This window comes from Schistocerca serialis, chromosome 8 (assembly GCF_023864345.2).
Source record: "Schistocerca serialis cubense isolate TAMUIC-IGC-003099 chromosome 8, iqSchSeri2.2, whole genome shotgun sequence".
Taxonomy (NCBI): Eukaryota; Metazoa; Arthropoda; class Insecta; order Orthoptera; family Acrididae; genus Schistocerca; species Schistocerca serialis.
In genome coordinates this window covers 271915314-271937323 of record NC_064645.1, presented here as the reverse complement: position 1 = coordinate 271937323, position 22010 = coordinate 271915314, and the positions used below count along the sequence as shown (strand labels likewise).

The following is a 22010-nucleotide window of genomic DNA, read 5'->3' as shown; positions in this document are numbered from 1 at the left end:
CGTACATTTCGTTCAGGAAGTTACTGAGCCCATAGGAAAACTGAAAAAAAGTAACATCGCGGTAATCTACAAACCCACCTGGAAGATTGCATCACCTAAAATTGGCCAAGAGTGCTCGAAACCGCTGGAAACTGCAAGAATTGGTAGGGTTCCGTGTAGGGAGGTGTACGTGGGTATTACAAAAAGAACGATAAAAAAATACTACAAGACCGCAGACTAGCTGTTGCGGAACATGCTTTGCGAATGGTTCAAATGGCTCTGAGCACTATGGGACTTAACTTCTGTGGTCATCAGTCCCCTAGAACTTAGAACTACTTAAACCTAACTAACCTAAGGACATCACACACATCCATGCCCGAGGCAGGATTCGAACCTGGGACCGTAGCAGTCGCGCAACACGCTTTGCAGCCAGGAGACCATGACACTCATTTTGATATGAGTCAGGTGGCAGCCACAAGCAGATAGAGTCTGTAAAACACGCCAGGAGTTTCAGTGGAAAGGAGGACGGCATGAAACTGAACGACATCTGCATCTTGATGATGAAGAAAATGTGTACCAGTCTTCCACCATGGGGTGACAGCAACAGCGGACGACGGCAGTCGACAACGGCCAATTGCACCCCTGTATTCAAAAAAATGGTTCAAATGGCTCTGAGCACTATGGGACTCAACTGCTGAGGTCATTAGTCCCCTAGAACTTAGAACTAGTTAAACCTAACTAACCTAAGGACATCACAAACATCCATGCCCGAGGCAGGATTCGAACCTGTGACCGTAGCGGTCTTGCGGTTCCAGACTGCAGCGCCTTTAACCGCACGGCCACTTCGGCCGGCCCTGTATTCAAAGCATGTCACGTCATGCCATTGCGTGGAAGCATGCCAACCGGAATTTTGATGCAGTCGTTAGCCATCCGACCACAGCTTAATCGTCCGGAATATTTTATTGTTTGTGACCAACTACACTGTCTCTTATTTCAACATGAACTGCATCGGAAATGAAAGCATGTTGTGAACTTATCAATCCACCGTCAGCTGACGAGATTATTCGCAAAGCCAAATATCGACGTCCACTCCAAACATTGATGTCCAAAAAACACAAATGGATTTAGGATTGATTTATGATGAATCTGAAAGCTGTAATCAGGACACCAACGAAACGCCGCGAGCTGCAACGAAGCACATGTCGTCACTCAGTCACGGCCACAACAGGACTGGCAGGGTTACCGGCTTACGGTGACCGGGTGCCTTCATCATTAGACCAGCTGAGCATGCCTATAGACCTCAAACCATAATCCATTACTGCCGGTAATTCCAGGAATTCGCGACAGAAGGAAGCGCAGCACCGGTCGTAAATTTTAATCCGTTGATTGCAGGTCGATTTCAGCTACTGTGCACCTATCTCAGTGCACTATATCCAAGTCAGTTTAACTGATATTTTTTATCTGTAATGTCAAGTGGTGTCATGTGTTATTATATTTATGATGAGTGGTCTTGACTTTGATATAAAGCACTGAAGATAGCTCCACAGTAGCGGAAATCGATCTGCAATAACCACATTAAAATTTACGGCGGACGCTGCTCTTCCTGCTATCGTAAATCTCATTAATACATTCGTGAAGACAGTGTTTCTGATGGGGAAAAACAACCTGACTGCAGGAATGTTTTCAGAACACAATCACCAAGCGTTTCTCATACAGGGTGCTACAAAAAGGTACGGCCAAACTTTCAGGAAACATTCCTCACACACAAATAAAGAAAAGATGTTATGTGGACATGTGTCCGGAAACGCTTAATTTCCATGTTAGAGATCATTTTAGTTTCGTCAGTATGTACTGTACTTCCTCGATTCACCACCATGATTTCATACGGGATACTCTACCTGTGCTGCTAGAACATGTGCCTTTACAAGTACGACATAACATGTGGTTCATGCACGATGGAGCTCCTGCACATTTTAGTCGAAGTGTTCGGACGTTTCTCAACAACAGATTCGGTGACCGATAGATTGGTAGAGGCGGACCAATTCAATAGCCTACACGCTCTCCTGAATGGTTCAAATGGCTCTGAGCACTATGGGACTCAACTGCTGTGGTCATAAGTCCCCTAGAACTTAGAACTAATTAAACCTAACTAACCTAAGGACATCACACACATCCATGCCCGAGGCAGGATTCGAACCTGCGACCGTAGCGACGCTCTCCTGACCTCAACCCTCTTGACTTTCATTTATGGGGGCATTTGAAAGCTCTTGTCTACGCAATCCCCGTACCAAATGTAGAGACTCTTCGTGCTCGTATTGTGGACGGCTGTGATACAATACGCCATTCTCCAGGGCTGCATCAGCGTATCAGGGATTCCATGCGACGGAGGGTGGATGCATGTATCCTCGCTAACGGAGGACATTTTGAACATTTCCTGTAACAAAGTGTTTGGAGTCACGCTGGTACGTTCTGTTGCTGTGTGTTTCCATTCCATGATTAATGTGATTTGAAGAGAAGTAATAAAATGAGCTCTAACATGGAAAGTAAGCGTTTCCGGACACATGTCCACATAACATATTTTCTTTCTTTGTGTGTGAGGAATGTTTCCTGAAAGTTTGGCCGTACCTTTTTGTAACACCCTGTATATGTCGCTCATAGCAGATAAGCAATATCTTACATCGACTGCTTCCGCAGTGATGTTGTTAAGACGTCTCCTGTGCCAGAACGTATGTTCCTATTGTTTAGAACGCAAAGGTGGAAATATCATCGACAATAGGAGTTTGAGATAGGCCTGGACATGTGATGCGGTAGCTTAATGTTCAGGCAACTGCATTTCATAAACAAGAAATCTGCATTCGAGTCACAGTTGGTCGCATATTTTCTATGGTTATTACACGTGGAAGTGTCCAAAAAAAGCCATTTAAAGAAAAATTTATAAAATTCGCCATATTTGCACACACACACACACACACACACACACACATAACCCAGACGTGTCATATTCTTATTCGACTGCTGAGCATTATTTAGTTAGTCTTATCCTAATTATAATTCCTTCTTTTCATCATCGTTTATTCTCACGACAAAGGTATTGTAGAGATGCAGTGCATCGCAGTAAGTTTCCACGTCCGTTCGTTCCACGATCAATTTGCAAGATATAAAACCATCACTGAAAGCAGAAATCGTACACAGCAGACCAGTACATTTACTGTGCTTAGAAAAGAATTTTGTTTTTAGCACCTTTGTGTTCTGAACAGAAAATAACATCGACTGAACGCAAGGAAGGCTGTAGAAAATCACTCTGATCCACGTCGGCTGTTACGTCAAAATTTAGCACACCAAAAATTTATGAAATTAGTTGCTTTTTTCTGGCAACTAAAACCGCTGCTTCATCACAACATATGATAGTGTGTTTCAATTTTTTGTATAAACTTTGTTAATACCAATATAAGTGGTACTATAAATGTGGGAACCGAGCACGTCTGCTGACACAACTCACCGATAGTAGGAGACGGCAACGTCAAACAGTGGAGGGATGTCGCAGGCAGCCGTGGGCGGCTGGCGGCCAGCGGCGTGGGTGGCTGGCGCGCTGCACACACAAACCCAAGGGGGCTGCTTACTGAACACTGCACTGCGGACGCATTGTCTGCGATCAGGCAACACAACACACACTGCCAACAAGGACAGTCCGTCAATTAACATGAATGACTTACCAGTGAACCTGTCAGATTCTACACTGCTTCTGCTTCATTCTTCATATGCGTGTCTTAGCGTACCACTCGACAGACAGCACAAAACAAAGTACAACAATCGTAAGCATAAGGGATAAAAGACTTAATTGGACCACATTCCATTATCCTCGTTTTGCTTTTGTTGATGTTCATCTTATATCCTCCTTTCAAGACACTGTCCATTCCCTTCAACTGCTTTTCCAAGTCCTTTGCTGTCTCCGACAGAATTACAATGTCATCGGCGAACCTAATAGACTCACTGGAGAATTATTGGACATGACAGCTTAAATACATCGCTATAGCAATAACCGGACAGAAATGAGAAGCGCACTAATCAGACTGTCTCTGACCTTCAGATATACTATTTCGATCAGATGGTTTTGAAAGTGTTTGCTGCTTGTGTCTGAGAACTTCGCTATAAGGTGCATAGCTACATCTACATCTACATCTAAATACTCGCAAGCCACCCAACGGTGTGTGGCGGAGGGCACTTTACGTGCCACTGTCATTACCTCCCTTTCCTGTTCCAGTCGCGTATGGTTCGCGGGAAGAACGACTGCCGGAAAGCCTCCGTGCGCGCTCGAATCTCTCTAATTTTACATTCGTGATCGCCTCGGGAGGTAGAAGTAGGGGGAAGCAATATATGAGATACCTCATCCAGAAACGCACCCTCTCGAAACCTGGACAGCAAGCTACACCGCGATGCAGAGCGCCTCTGTTGCAGAGTCTGCCACTTGAGTTTGCTAAACGTCTCCGTAACGCTATCACGCTTACCAAATAACCCTGTGACGAAACGCGCCGCTCTTCTTTGGATCTTCTCTATCTCCTCCGTCAACACGATCTGGTGCGGATCCCACACTGATGAGCAACACTCAAGTATAGGTCGAAAGAGTGTTTTGTAAGCAACCTCCTTTGTTGATGGACTACATTTTCTAAGGACTCTCCCAATGAATCTCAACCTGGTACCCGCCTTACCAACAATTAATTTTATATGATCATTCCACTTCAAATCGTTCCCGCCCGCATACTCCCAGATATTTTAAAGAAGTAACAGCTACCAGTGTTTGTTCCGCTATCATATAATCATACAATAAAGGATCCTTCTTTCTATGTATTCGCGATACATTACATTTTTCTATGTTAAGGGTCAGTTGCCACTCTCTGCACCAAGTGCCTATCCGCTGCAGATCTTCCTGCATTTCGCTACAATTTTCTAATGCTGCAACTTCTCTGTATACTACAGCATCATCCGCGAAAAGCCACATGGAACTTCCGACACTATCTACTAGGTCATTTATATATATTGTGAAAAGCAATGGTCCCATAACACTCCCCTGTGGCGTGCCAGAGGTTACTTTAACGTCTGTAGACGTCTCTCCATTGAGAACAACATGCTGTGTTCTGTTTGCTAAAAACTCTTCAATCCAGCCACACAGCTGGTCTGATGTTCCGTACGCTCTTACTTTGTTTATCAGGCGACGGTGCGGAACTGTATCGAACGCCTTCCGGATGTCAAGGAAAATAGCATCTACCTGGGAGCCTGTATCTAATATTTTCTGGGTCTCATGAACAAATAAAGAGAGTTGGGTCTCACACGATCGCTTTTTCCGGAATCCATGTTGATTCCTACAGAGTAGATTCTGGGTTTCCAGAAACGACATGATACGCGAGCAAAAAACATGTTCTAAAATTCTACAACAGATCGACGTCAGAGATATAGGTCTTTAGTTTTGCGCATCTGTTCGACGACCCTAATACGCGTGGTCGGAGGTTTCCAACTTAGCAGGGAAGGTAATTCAGGAAAGGTAGCAGTGCAGAAAGGCGATGATTCGTACAAGAACCGAGCTAAGACTGCGGGAAATTTAACTGTCCTTATAAATATTACTACACATATTTTAATCTTATCTACGAAGTAGCGTCGATACACATGCGCATACAACTACTCTCACTCAACAGGTGAACATTACACAACTTCTTGCTGTAACGCTGAATGAGTGTGTGCGGAAGATCAGTGTAGAGAAACACCGTAAATATATTAAAACCTGACACATGCTGAGAGGTTGACACTCCAGCAAAATTAAAAATTTCATTTTATTAGTGTATTCAGTGTAATTATAATACCAGATTCGGAAATGGAACAGCAGCTGCGGAATGGAGCAGTGGTTGTTAATTATAATAATGACAAAGAGTGCATAGGGCATTGGACAAAGAGCATTTGTGTAAACGCTCATGAAAATATCATTCCATAAAGGAAGTAATTAGAGAGAGTCAGCTGGCTGTGACTTTTGCCAGGAAAAAAAAAAAAATGGTTCAAATGGCTCTGAGCACTATGGGACTTAACTTCTGAGGTCATCAGTCCCCTAGAACTTAGAACTACTTAAACCTAACTAACCTAAGGACATCACACACATCCATGCCCGAGGCAGGATTCGAACCTGCGACCGTAGCGGTCGCGCTGTTCCAGACTGTGGCGCCTAGAACCACTCGGCCACCCCGGCCGGCGCCAGGCAAAAGATTTGGAATTTAATATTTAGCAGCCGAACGACATTCAGTGAGCTCTCTCTCTCTCTCTCTCTCTCTCTCTGTGTGTGTGTGTGTGTGTGTGTGTGTGTGTGTGTGTGTGTTTTGTAAGGGTAAAAATCCACATGGTGGTGAAAAGGTGTTGATGATATGCACCTTTACTGCTGAATTCAGATTGCGAGACAGTGTGCGTTTGTGTTTACAGAAATATACAAGGTTGACAACTGAGAACTGAACTGCAAGACTGTGTAAGTCCATCCTTACAGAGATGGTTACGGGACTCAGCTGTTCGACACAGTATGTCCTTTCAGCCGTCTAGTTTCCAAACTTATTTTATTTTGACTACCAGTTTCGGCGATATGGTATGCCATCTTCAGGCCCCTGACCGACGTGTAGGAAGATTCCACCTCGGTTCTGGTCAAACCAGCGATTAAGAGATCAATGTTGATGGTGTTAGGACAGCAACCAGCAACAAATTTACTTTCAGATCCTTTGTTCAAAGGGCACCGTTACCGGTTTCGAATCATTGTGATTCATCTCCAGACGTTTTACACGCTTTTTTTATGACATGTTGTGTGTTTTTACAGATTAATTTTCCTAAAATATAAATAATACATAATTATAAACACGCCACACACAGATGGTTGCGTTACAGATTTTCGCTACATGTGACTTACGTCAAACGTCGGTTTGGAGTGTTTGTTTCCATAAAATGCCCAAAATTCTACATTGGACAGACAGGCAGAAGTTTTGAAATTAGATACAAAGAACATATTGATGCTTTAAGACTTGGTAATTTGAACAAATCAGCATTTGCAGCCCATATTGCTGAAGAAAACCATTCAATGGGAAACATTGAGTACAACTTAAAAATTTTACATCTAGCAGAAAGGAGGCAGTATGAATATATTAGAAGAATTAGAAATACACACACACAAAAACAGCACCCCAGACTATATCCTTAACGAACAAACAGAGTTAGCTAACACCCCTTTCCTGAAAAATTTCAAAAAATTAGTTTCCAGCCTCAAAAGCAAATAACATTAGTACACCTATCTGCAGATCGAGTAGCAAATTTATATGTTACTATAATTCGCATGATGCTAGATGTAATTAAATAATATACTATTTTACATATACAGTCCTATAAAAAAACTTTATAATTAATTTAAACATCATCATCATCATCGTTTAAGACTGATTATGCCTTTCAGCGTTCAGTCTGGAGCATAGCCCCCCTTATACAGTTCCTCCATGATCCCCTATTCAGTACTAACATTGGTGCCTCTTCTGATGTTAAACCGATTACTTCAAAATCATTCTTAACCGAATCCAGGTACCTTCTCCTCGGTCTCCCCCGATTCCTCCTACCCTCTACTGCTGAATCCATGAGTCTCTTGGGTAACCTTGCTTCTCCCATGCGTGTAACATGACCCCACCATCTAAGCCTGTTCGCCCTGACTGCTACATCTGTAGAGTTCATTTAAAAATATCAAATCAAAAATTCAATGTCTCTTTACTAGTGTAAAAGGCATTACGGTTGCGTAAATGAATATATGATCCTTTCCAAACATAGGACATCATCGTCAAATGTTACGATATATCATAGCATCTGTGATACTCATATGTTTGTAAGCTCTTCGTATGTATCAAAAATGTGGTGCGTGGCAGACATCCTCTCAGTGACAAATTTGAAGTGTTTAGTGAGAACAATTTACGTGTGCAACAGTAAGAATGCAGTGGGAATGCATTTACATGTGTTGGACGCATTTTATGGAAACAAACACTCCAAACCGACGTTTCACGTAAGTCACATGCAACGAAAATCTGTAACGCAACCATCTGTGTGTGTCGTGTTTATAATTATGTATTATTTATATTTTCGGAAAATTAATCTGTAAAAACACACAACATGTCACAAAAAAGCATGTAAACCGTCTGAAGATGAATCACAACGATTCGAAACCGGTAACGGTGTCCTTTGAATAAAGGATCTGAAAGTAAATTTGTGGCTGGTTGTTGTCCTAACACCATCAACATTTGTCTTCAAACAACAGCCACGGTCTCCATCATGTCATCATATGACAAAATTGGATTAAGAGATCGCTATAGCAAGCAGAAATCTAATGATACGAGTATTTATGGCCCCTATTTTGACCAGAACCGAGGTGGAATCTTCCTACACGTCGGTCAGAGGCCTGAAGATGGCATAGTAAATCGTCGAAACTCGCAGCTAAATTAAATAAGTTTGGAAACTATACAGCTGAAAGGTGGTTAATTTGACATCCTGAATTGCAAGACACTAGGTTTAAGTAATACAAGTTATTAGTAAAAGTAGATTAGATTCTGCTCGGATTGGTGTGCTGCTCGATGGTGGAAATATTCTGGTACCGCCAGACGGCTGCTCGTGACGTCATACATAGCAGGCGGGGCGCGGAGTCTTCACAACGGTGTGGCGTGCCGCGGAGCTCCATCCACGGCGAAGTTCCGTGATGGTCGGACTTGGTAACTAGGGAGATCTAACTCACAACCGAATTTTGACACACAAGCATAATGACATGATTTGTGATTGTGAGATTACGAACCTACCAGCGCCTGTAACTACGTAATAGTAGTCATTTCACAAGAAAAGGATGGTGGAAGGCGGGCTCCCTCCGAAACGAGTGAAAGGATAGCGTCAAGAAGAAGAAACTCTCGCACGCGGCGGTCGTGGATTTGTGAACCTACGAACATTAACACAGACGAAATCTGACACAGGAAAAAAAAAAATACAAGCACGGGGGCAACGTGCGACATTTCACACAAGTAAACAAGACGAAATAATTAGTCACACGATATCCGCTGACCCGTGTATGGAAAATTCAAGGAAAAAACCTGTGCATAAATATTTGGTGCTAATCCACAAACTTCAATTAAAACTGCAGTGATAAAAACGGTCATCCATAAGAAGATACTGTGAGTTCAATTAGGATACAAGAAACAGTAAGAATCACACTAAAGTTTCAGCTGAATACGTTGTTGTTGTGGTCTTCAGTCCTGAGACTGGTTTGATGCAGCTCTCCATGCTACTCTATCCTGTGCAAGCTTCTTCATCTCCCAGTACCTACTGCAACCTACATCCTCCTGAATCTGCTTAGTGTATTCATCTCTTGGTCTCTCTCTACGATTTTTACCCTCTACGCTGCCCTCCAATACTAAATTGGTGATCCCAAGATGCCTCAGAACATGTCCTACCAACCAATCCCTTCTTCTGTTCAAGTTGTGCCACAAATTTCTCTTCAATCTGGAAATTGACATTTTTTATGGAAATGTCCTTATCGATTGGTTAAAACCATAAGATTCTATCTGATATATGTGATATTCAATGGCTGGCACATCTACCCATCTAATCTTCAGCATTCTTCTGTAGCACCACATTTCAAAAGCTTCTATTCTCTTCGTGTCCAAACTAGTTATCGTCCATGTTTCACTTCCATACATGGCTACATTCTATACAAATACTTTAAGAAACGACTTCCTGACACTTAAATCAATACTCGATGTTAACCAATTTCTCTTCTTCAGAAACGCTTTCCTTTTCTTTGCCAGTCTACATTTTATATCCTCTCTACTTCGACCATCATCAGTTATTTTGCTCCCCAAATAGCAAAACTCCTTTACTACTTTAAGTGTCTCATTTCCTAATCTAATTCCCTCAGCATCACCCGACTTAATTGGACCACATTCCATTATCCTCGTTTTGCTTTTGTTGATGTTCATCTTATATCCTCCTTTCAAGACACTGTCCATTCCGTTCAACTGCTCTTCCAAGTCCTTTGCTGTCTCTGACAGAATTACAATGTCATCGGCGAACCTCAAAGTTTTTATTTCTTCTCCAAGGATTTTAATACCTACTCCGAATTTTTCTTTTGTTTCCTTTACTGCTTGCTCAATATACAGATTGAATCACATCAAGGGACAGGCTACAACCCTGTCTCGTTCCCTTTCCAACCACTGCTTCCCTTTGATGTCCCTCGACTCTTATAACTGCCATCTGGTTTCTGTACAAATTGTATATAGCCTTTCGCTCTGTATTTTACCCCTGCCACCTTCAGAATTTGAAAGAGAGTATTCCAGCCAACATATAATAGAAATATTTAATTGTTGTTATCCACTGGTTGCTGTTAAGGAACAATATGGAACAGTCAATCTTGTGCTTAAGCAAGAACACTAAACAGGATGATAAAACCAGAAAGAGACAGACCGTTCATAACCAAAGAGCTGTTGACAGCATTTGCAGGGGTGAAGTACATTAGTACTATGGATTTAACATTGGGATGCTGGCAAATTAAACTACATGTGAGGTCACGCAAATATACAACATTTCTGTGAGAGTGTAGAGCTTATCAATTCTGGGTTCTGCCAATAGGATTGAACGTCTCAGCATTGGTCTTCATAATTGCTCTTGATAAGGTAATTGGAGATGAACTGAAATACAAGATCATGGTATACACAGACGACAAAGTAATAACATCACAAACCTGGGACTATCGCATATACACATTGGATAAACTAATATCTCAATTACATTTCCAGGGAATTACTTTGAAACTGCTTAAATCTCGGTTTAGTAGGACTGAAGTTAAATTTTTAGGACATGTGATTGGTATGGAAGGAAGAAGACGGCAGCCACATAAGTAGACACAATTAGAAATGTTTGCAACAATCAAACAAAAAAGAATGTGAAATAATTTGGGGATGGAAAGATCTTACAGAAAGTTTTTGAAAAAATCAGTCTTAAATGCATTGCATATGACAAAATTACTGAAACAACATTCAGTGTAGCGATGGACACAAGAATGCACAACCGAGATCGTAGTTATGAGCGACAGTTTAGTTTCAGCACCAGTATTGGTGCTTCCCGATTTCAGCCAACCATTTCATCTCATAACGGATGATTCAGACAGGTATTAGTAAAGAAGCATAACAGAAGCTAAAAGAGTGAAGAACTAACATCCAAGTTTCAAATCTGTATGGAGGACAATTTGTAATAACACACATACCTCATCCGAAAGCAACTGTGCTAACTGACCCAATCACAAAGAAAGAAAAAGTGATGTTTAACATCCAGAATTTAAAACCCTTTGCAGTCAATGAGTGACGAATTATGCAAGACATTATGTTCAAATATCAAGCAAAGTGGGATTCACCGAAAAATGACAATAATTTTTTAGGTTAGAGAGTGTGATGCCGAAGGTAAGGGAGTAATCAGTGATAGTCCATATGTAATCAGTGAAGAGATGCATTATGGAAATTAAATAATAGTCATGTGCTGAACTGTAATATGAGCTGAATGTGGTGGCAATTATGAAAGTCTTGGATCATATCAGTCTCTGAGGTACCTGGTAAAGGATAATTAAGTATTAACATTACAGGTACTAATAATAATACTTATTAAACGTCCAGTGGGTTGCTCTTCTAATATCTAAAATTTTTTTTTTTTTTTTTTTTTTTTTTTTTTTTTGCATGAAGAGATATATTACTTAAGATTACATTGTCTATTCAGTCAATGTTTATTGAGCAGACATGGTATTGGTATCAAATGTTACATGTGAAAGAACACTTAGTGGGTAAGAAGGCATAATCCAAGTCAGACAATCAAAAATGATATCTCGTGGTTTCTACCTGGAAGAGAATGTAGGCCTCTACGGCATGGTTAAAACTTCATGGACAGAACTTTTTTGATTAGAACAATAATGGTAATAAATGTGATTAACATAAGGGACTCAATGATTGTCGACTGAGGACTGAATTGCGAAAGAACAAGTTTAAGTAATACTAAGTAGAAGTAAATTAGGTTCTGTTTGGATTGGTGTGGTGATTTATGCTTAGATGTTCAAGGGGCGCATGATGGCTGCTCGTGTCATCAGAGCAGGCAGGGGCTCGGAGTCTGCAGAACAGCGTGGCGTGCCGTGGAGTTCCATCACTTGCAGAGTTCTGTGATGTGGTACTTGCTAACTAGGGAGACATATGGATAACTCAGAACCGAATTTTGACTCAGAACGATAGTGGGAGTCTGTTCTAGTTATTGACTGAAAGAAGTTATTGTTGATCAGAAGTTAAACTGATTTGTAATTGTGAACCTACCAGCACCTGTTACTATGTAATAGTAGTCATTTCACAGGAAAAGTTTGGTGGAAAGAGGAGTCCCTCTGAAACTAGTAAGAAGATAGCACCAAGAAGGAACCTTGCAGTGTATGTGTGCAGAGAGAGACAGCGAAAGCTTACTATACAGACAATCTAAAGCTTGTCGTGGTCATGCTGGAGACACAAACGACAAGTTTCACGATAGAATGATGCTATGATATGCTGATGGACAACTACCACACAACAGTGTGGGAAGCCTGAGGGGATGAAGAAGATGATGTCGGGAACTACAATGACAGTAGTGGCGCCATGTTTCTTCTTCAAACATTTTTCAGGTTAATTTACACCAAACAAGAGGAACTGCGATTAAGGAGCTTACAATACAGGCTAGAACGAAAAGAAAAAATGTTCTAACAAGTATAGGAAATACTCTCCTGGAAATGGAAAAAAGAACACATTGACACCGGTGTGTCAGACCCACCATACTTGCTCCGGACACTGCGAGAGGGCTGTACAAGCAATGATCACACGCACGGCACAGCGGACACACCAGGAACCGCGGTGTTGGCCGTCGAATGGCGCTAGCTGCGCAGTATTTGTGCACCGCCGCCGTCAGTGTCAGCCAGTTTGCCGTGGCATACGGAGCTCCATCGCAGTCTTTAACACTGGTAGCATGCCGCGACAGCGTGGACGTGAACCGTATGTGCAGTTGACGGACTTTGAGCGAGGGCGTATAGTGGGCATGCGGGAGGCCGGGTGGACGTACCGCCGAATTGCTCAACACGTGGGGCGTGAGGTCTCCACAGTACATCGATGTTGTCGCCAGTGGTCGGCGGATGGTGCACGTGCCCGTCGACCTGGGACCGGACCGCAGCGACGCACGGATGCACGCCAAGACCGTAGGATCCTACGCAGTGCCGTAGGGGACCGCACCGCCACTTCCCAGCAAATTAGGGACACTGTTGCTCCTGGGGTATCGGCGAGGACCATTCGCAACCGTCTCCATGAAGCTGGGCTACGGTCCCGCACACCGTTAGGCCGTCTTCCGCTCACGCCCCAACATCGTGCAGCCCGCCTCCAGTGGTGTCGCGACAGGCGTGAATGGAGGGACGAATGGAGACGTGTCGTCTCCAGCGATGAGAGTCGCTTCTGCCTTGGTGCCAATGATGGTCGTATGCGTGTTTGGCGCCGTGCAGGTGAGCGCCACAATCAGGACTGCATACGACCGAGGCACACAGGGCCAACACCCGGCATCATGGTGTGGGGAGCGATGTCCTACACTGGCCGTACACCACTGGTGATCGTCGAGGGGACACTGAATAGTGCACGGTACATCCAAACCGTCATCGAACCCATCGTTCTACCATTCCTAGACCGGCAAGGGAACTTGCTGTTCCAACAGGACAATGCACGTCCGCATGTATCCCGTGCCACCCAACGTGCTCTAGACGGTGTAAGTCAACTACCCTGGCCAGCAAGATCTCCGGATCTGTCCCCCATTGAGCATGTTTGGGACTGGATGAAGCGTCGTCTCACGCGGTCTGCACGTCCAGCACGAACGCTGGTCCAACTGAGGCGCCAGGTGGAAATGGCATGGCAAGCCGTTCCACAGGACTACATCCAGCATCTCTACGATCGTCTCCATGGGAGAATAGCAGCCTGCATTGCTGCGAAAGGTGGATATACACTGTACTAGTGCCGACATTGTGCATGCTCTGTTGCCTGTGTCTATGTGCCTGTGGTTCTGTCAGTGTGATCATGTGATGTATCTGACCCCAGGAATGTGTCAATAAAGTTTCCCCTTCCTGGGACAATGAATTCACGGTGTTCTTATTTCAATTTACAGGAGTGTATATTACATTGTTTATAATCTGTCATGTAACAGATATTGTTTTTACATGTAATAATATTCCAGAAATAGAGCAGCAGCTTCAGGAACTTTTTCATGATGCGTCACTGCCAAGCAACATATCTCGATTAAATGAGCGACTGGAAAAAAAGTGCTGGTGACTCATGTATAAAAGAATGGACCTGCAAAATTACAGAGCAAGATCCTTAACATCAGTTCGCTGCAGAATTCTTGAACGAATTCTCAGTTCGAATATGATATATTTCCTTGAGACAGTTCGAATATGATATATTTCCTTGAGATGAAAAAGCTTCTGTCCACAAATGCACAATTTTGGAAAGCACCATTCACGTGAAACTCAGCTTGGCCTTTTCTCGCATATTACCCTCCGAAATGCGGATGAAGGGCAACAAGCAGAGTGCATATTCCTATATTTCCAAAAGGCATGTGACATGGTGCCCCTCGGCTGATTGTTAATTGTACGAACATACGGAGTAGGTTCCCACGTATGTGATTCGCTCGAAGACTTCTTAAGTAACAGAACCCTGCATCTTGTCCTCCATGACGACTGTTCATCAGGGACAAGCGTATCGTCAGGAGTGCCCCAGGGATGTGAGATAGATCTGTTGTAATTCTCTACATACTTAAATCATCCGCTAGACTGGGCATGGAAGGATTGCAGTGTGTGGGCGTTTGCTCCTGATACTGTGGTGTGTTGAAAGGTGTCATCGTTAACTGACTATAGTAGGATACAAGATGACTTAGATAGAATTTCTAGCTGGTGTGGTGAATGGCAACTTGCTCTAAATGTAGAAAAATGTTAAAACATACCTGTAATGTTTCAATATGGCATTAGTAGTGTCCTGCTTTATACATTCATGTAATTTAAATATCTGTGCGTGACGTTGCAAAGCGATATGAAATGGAACGTGCATGGAAGGATTGCAGTAAGAATGGCGAATGGTCGACTTCGGATTATTGGGAGAATTTTAGGAAAGTGTGTTAAGGAGACCACAAACTGGACACTGGTGTGACCCATTGTTGAGAACTGTTGGAATGTTTTGGATCCACATCAGGTCGGCTTAAAGGAAGACATCAAAGCAATTTAGAGGTGGGCTACTAGATTTGTTATCAGCACGTTCAAACAACATGCAAGCATTATGGAGATGATTTGGGAATTTAAATGGGAATCCCTGAGGAAAGGCGACTTTCTTTCCAAGGAACACTACTGAGAAAATTTAGAGAGGCAGAATTTTAAGCTGACTGCTGAATGATCCTACTGCCGCCAACGTACAATTCGCATAAGGACCACAAAGATAAGAGAAATTAGGGTTCATACAGAGGTACATAAACAGTCGTTGTACCCCATACTCTATTCGCAAGTGGAGCAGGAAACGGAATGACTAATAGTGGTAAAGGGCACCATCCACCATGCACTGTTCGGTTGCTAGCGGATTATGCATGTAGATGCAGATCCAGAACTAGGACCATCCACAGAAGAACTTGTTACAGTGCACTAAACAAGGTAACAAAGAAAAATTCAATGAGGCGAATATAATTGATAGTTTTATTCAAAGAAAATAACTATATTGAAGTACCTGTTCGAGTTGCAGTGGCGCTCTACTCTCTCCCTATGTGCGCCTCTTCAGGGGTGCATTGGCCATGACTCAATGTTTCTGGATGGCATTGCATGACTGCATCGAATAGCACAAATCGAGGAGAACTTGTAATGTGAGGATGTTTGGCAAATGGACTCGTCTGCCTGTCTCCTTACTTAAATCCTATCGATCGTGTGCAGGAAGTATCAAGAAGACATATTGCAGCACCTCCACGTGCAGCGACGAACATCCAGTAGATGTCAACTTTTGGAGCAATGTAAAGCCTTACCACAACAAGTCTTTACAAGTTCTGAGGGCAGCATAGGAGCATGTTACATAGCATGCATTGCTGTCTGTGGTGGTCAGATAGCCCATTAACAACCATGTTCCGGCCTTTGTAATGTCCACAGGACATTAAAATCACTGTAATTTCAATGTAATTATTGTCTTTGAATAAAAGTGTCATTACTTTCATCCTTAAGTTTTGCACACTTGCGTACTTACCATATGTACGGTGAGACAGCATGTTACACGATGTGGCGTAATGAAAGGAATGCCAGTACTGGGGCACTGGGGCTTTGACGACACTTTTGATATGAAACTGACATTAAATTAATTATACAAATTGCTCAATTAATAACTCTCACCCCCTGGTAAAGTCATAAGTTTCCCCAGCGGGAATGTGGGTCCTATTACCCTCCCCTCCCCTCCACTTCCCACCTCCCTCCACATCCACACCTGGAAATGGTGATAAATTCAAGAAATGGAGGTAACTTCAAATTTATTGGCAGGAATATCAAATTTTGTGTGTTCACTTTGAGGTTTGGAGACCAACTGTCTAGTTCACAACACCACCACCAGAGGGTGTTCTTGGCCCTCCCCACTCTCCTTTTCAATCAGCTTTATTCCCCACTCCATCCATCTGGTAACGGTCGGGGAAAGAACTCAGTCTGTGCTGGGCTGTTGTACAGGACAGATGCAAGTTTGTACACTGTGTGATATATTGTTTGTTTAAACGATATGAGTTGCCATTGATCCAGCACTACAGAAGCGCTCCAGCCAGTCTAGCCAATAATCCTATATGGGAAGGATGGGAGGTAACAAGATGAGAGGTATCAATAACAGGACAGCTAGCTATCACTAAAGTACAAGGGAGTAGCAACCTGTCAATCTATAGCTGACTAGCTGCTGCTGGGAGGGTAATAATAATACTGGAACAGTGACCCACTGTGCCATTGCTTCTGTAACATCCTCCTCCTGTATACAGAATTACTATAACAACATCAATGGGAATGAAACACAGTCATACCTATTTACAAGTTGTATCCCAGCCGACAGAAACACAGGAGATACAGAGTACACGGTACAACTTTTTTTTTTACGTATGTAGTGCTCATTATCTTACCTGAACACGGCGTCTCAAGACGGAACAGAAAAACGACCAGTCACCTCTAGTCTAGTCCTGCGCCATCTACTGAGTATATTGTGTACCTGAAAAGCTGGGAAACTGCCGCACGTCACAGGCCAAGCTAATTTGCGAACTGCTTTTGCCTGACATCCTCGTGACTACTTACAAAAGACCGAACCAGTTCCACCTCAATAAAGACCCCACATTTTAAAAAATCCCAGACAGAGATGTTGTTGACTATACACCTCGAGTTTCTCGTTACTTTTTGTGAAAATCCTGCACAACACTATGGCATAGGCTATATTTTCTCTAAGTATTCCTCATCAGGTAGAAAAATCTGTTCTTATCTGTTACGCCATGCATCACAGGCCTAGAATATTTCACTCATTTCTGGCTCATGACGGAGTGCTGAGATCTACTCTGTCACAGGATGCCTTGTCACTTTTGAACCCTCTTAAAGTAACCAATTGCTTCGCCAGATACGAACTCTCTTAAGGAAACAGCACAGAGAAATTGTAAATATCAGGTTTATACCACGCATCACTTTATAAATTCGGTAATACATCTGATTCTATTATGAGTGTCATCTCTTCCAGAGTAGGTGAGAGACTGAAATTTCGTTACAAGATCTCGCCGCAACGAAATAACTCCTGATTACTGCTCCACCTCTAGAATCATATCTGTGGTACTCTCACCCTGGCTTCCACACATCCGGCAGCACGTCATTGATATGAAATTGATACACGAATTAATTAAATTGATCATGATAGTTCCTTTGCATGGTGAGTAATTTTTTCTCGCAGTAGGATTACACTCACCTGGCGACCGTTACAGACACTTCTATGACACGTCCGTAGGCTTCCCACAGGCTAGGTAGTCACTTCCTCCGATACAAAAATGGGTCGTAATCATCGTCAGATACCTGAAGACAATCAACGCTAATTGTGTTCTGTCTCTCGGTTGTCTTGTCATGCTAGTGGAAGTAAGTTACTTAGAACTCTGATACACTGCTCCCGAACCAATCCTGCTGAGACCTGTCCATCTGTGGAGGCAGTAGGATGTTTCACTATCTTCTTGACCCTCGTAACACCTCTGCCACTCTATTGCCTGTGAGCAGCTTAAGTTGTCCTGTCTGTCTCAGAAGGACTGTGCGATTAAATGTTGCTGCGGTAACTGCAAGGATGTTGAACAACATACATCCCGTCATCCCTCCTGCAAACAGAAATGATCTGAGATGTGTTTTCGAAATATCCTGGAAAGTCTAACACAGTGAGCAATAACAAAATACCTGTCTACTGACCGCCACGTCTCAAGCGTTTGCACGTCTGCACACCTAAGTTTCTCTGAGCATACGTCAATACTGATACCCGCCAAATTAGTAGACGAATGATTCGAGAACTCAGATGGGAATCCCTGGAGAATAGACAATGTTCTTTTAGAGGGACACTATTCAGAACCGACATTTAAAGCTGACTGCCGACAATGTCCATTTTGCATAAGGACCACGAAGATAAGATACGAGAAATTAGCGTTCATAGGAAGGCATATAGGTAATCTTTTTCACTCGCTCTATTTGCGAGCGCAATAGGAAAGGGAATGACTAGTAGCGGTACAGGATATCCTCCACCACACATCACACGAAGGCTTGCGAAGCAACCACATACACTGTTACGGTAGTGGCCGGTCTTTCTGAGAGGTTCGGACAAGCGCAGAGGGTGGGATTGTTTGTCATTGGGAGCTCCAACGTTAGGCGGGTGATGGAGCCCCTTAGGGATATAGCAGCTAACGACGGGAAGAAAGCCAATGTGCACTCTGTGTGCATGCCGGGGGCAGTCATCCAAGATATGGAAAGGGTCCTTCCGGATGCCATGAAGGGTACAGGGTGCAGCCAACAGCAGGTTGTGGCTCATGTCAGCACTAATGACGTGTGTCGCTATGGATCGGAAGAGATTCTCTCTGGTTTCCGGCGGCTGTCTGAGTTGGTGAAGACTGCCAGTCTTGCTAGCGAGATGAAGGCAGAGCTCACCATCTGCAGCATCGTCGACACGACTGATTGCGGGTCTTTGGTACAGAACCGAGTGGATGGTCTAAATCAGAGGCTCAGACGATTCTGCGACCGTGTAGGCTGCAGATTACTCGACTTGCGCCATAGGGTGTTGAGGTTTCGGGTTCCGCTAAATAGGTCAGGTGTCCACTACACACAAGAGGCGGCTACACGGGTAGCATGTGCTGTGTGGCATGGACTGGGCGGTTTTTTAGTTTAGACAGTCTCGGGAAAGATCAAAAAGGGCTCCAGTCTAAAAGGGTACAGGGCAAAGAAACGACGAGAATCGACCAAGCAACAGTCGGTATTGTAATTGTAAATTGTCGTAAAAGTACCAGAGCTTCAAGCGCTGATAGAAAGCACTGAAGCTGAAATCGTTATAGGAACAGAAAGCTTGCTAAAGCTGGAGATTCTGCCGAAATGTTTACAGAGGCGCAAACCGTGTTCAGAAAGGATAGATTAAATACAGTAGGTGGTGGTGTGTTTGTGTCTGTTGGTAGTAGTTTATCTTGTAGTGAAGTTGAAACAGATAGTTCCTGCGAATTACTATGGGTAGAGGTTATAAACAACAGCCGTACCAAAATAATAATTGGCTCCTTCTGCCGACCCCCCGACTCAGATATATGATAGCTGAACAGTTCAAACAAAACTTGAATCTCATTACAAATAAGTACCCCACGCATACAGTTATAATTGGCGGAGACTTCAATCTACCCTCGATTTGTTGGCGAAAATACATGTTCAAAGCCGGTGGTAGACAGAAAACATCTTCCGAAATTGTACTATGTGCTTTCTCTGAGAATTACTTTCAACACTTAGTTTATGAGCCCAAACGAATTGTAAATGGTTCAGAAAACACACTTGACCTCTTAGCCACAAATAATCCTGATCTAATAGAGAGCGTCATGACGGATACAGGGATTAGTGAACACAAGGTCACTGTAGCGAGGCTCAAAACCATATCAACCAAAACCACTAAAAATAAACACAAAATATATCTATTTAAAACAGCAGATAAAAATTCGCTTGATGCCTTCCTAAGAGAGAGTCTCCATTCCTTCCAATCTAATTATGTAAGTGTAGACCAGATATGACTCGAATTCAAAGATACAGTATCGACAGCAATACATAGATTCATACCGCATAAGTTAATACGAGACGGAACTGATCCACCATGGTACACAAAACAAGTCAGAACACTGTTGCAGAAGCAACAAAAAAAGCATGTCAAATTCAGAAGAACGCAAAATCCTCAATACTGACTAAGTTTCACGAAAACTCGAAATTTAGTGTTAACGTCAATGCGAGATGCTTTTAGTAGTATCCACAATGAAACATTGTCTCAAAATATGGTAGAAAACCGAAAGAAATTCTGGTCATACGTAAAGTACACCAGTGGCAAAAAACAGTCAATACCGTCACTGCGCGATAGCGACGGAAATGTTACCGATGATGGTGCCACTAAAGCGGAGTTACTAAATACGGTTTTCCGTAATTCCTTCACGAAAGAAGACGAAGTAAATATTCCAGAATTCGAAACCAGAACAGCTGTTAGCATGAGTGACATAAAAGTAGATGTCTTTGGTGTTGCGAAACATCTCAAATCACTTAAGAAAGTCAAGTCTTCTGCAGACACAATAGCGCCTTTCTTAGCAATCATATACAACCGCTCCCTTGACAAAAGGTCTGTTCCTAAAGACTGGAAAGTAGCACAGGTCACACCAATATTCAAGAAAGGAAATAGGAGTAACCCATTGAATTACAGACCCATATCACTGACCTCAATTTGCAATGGGATTTTGGAGCATATACTGTACTCGAACATTATGAATCACTTTGATGAAAATGACTTATTGATACGTAACCAACACGGACTCAGAAAATATCGTTCTTGTGCAACGCAGCTAGGTCTTTATTCCCATGAAGTAATGAGTGCTGTCGACAAGGGATCTCAGATCGATTCCATATTCCAAGAGTTCCAGAAGGCTTTTGATACCGTCCCTCACAAGCGACTATTAATCAAATTGCGTGCATATGGAGTATCGTTGTGTGACTGGATTCGTGATTTCCTCTCAGAGAGGTCACAGTTCGTAGTGATAGACGGTAAATCATCGAGTAGAACAGAAGTGATATCTGTCGTTCCGCAAGGTAGTGTCATAGGCCCTCTGCTGTTCCTGATTTACATAAATGATCTAGGTGATAATCTGAGCAGCCCTCTTAGACTGTTTGCAGGTGACGCTGTAATTTACCGTCTAGTAAAATCATCAGACGATCAACTCCAATTACAAAATGATCTAGAGAGAATTTCTGTATGGTGCGAAAAGTGGCAATTGGCACTAAACAAAGAAAAGTGCGAGGTACTGGGTACTGAAAGAAATCCGATAAATTTTGAGTATACGATAAATCTCACAAATCTAAGAGCCGTCAATTCGACTAAATACCTAGAAATTACAATTACGAGCAACTTAAATTGGAAGGACCACATACATAATACTGTGGGAAAGGCGAGACAAAGACTGCGCTTTGTTGGCATAACACTTAGAAGATGCGACAAACGCACTAGACAGCCTACATTACACTTGTCCATCCTCTGCTGGAATATTGCTGCGCGGTATGGGGTCCTTACCAGGTAGGATTGACGGAGGACATCGAAAAAGTGCAAAGAAGGGCAGCTCGTCTCGTATTATCGCGCAGTAGGGGTGAGAGTGTCACTGATATGATACGCGAGTTGAGGTGGCAGTCACTGAAACAAAGG

At 42.9% G+C, this 22010-nt stretch overlaps 1 protein-coding gene across 1 annotated transcript in view; it reads right to left on the bottom strand.

The window, feature by feature from the left end:
- Positions 1-22010, bottom strand: part of LOC126417180 (ankyrin-3-like) — a 112918-nt gene that overhangs the window by 23106 nt on the left and 67802 nt on the right. Inside the window, exon 3 of the mRNA XM_050085082.1 lies at positions 3479-3568. Coding sequence (XP_049941039.1) covers positions 3479-3568 — 90 coding nt within the window. The remainder of the gene's footprint in view (positions 1-3478; positions 3569-22010) is intronic.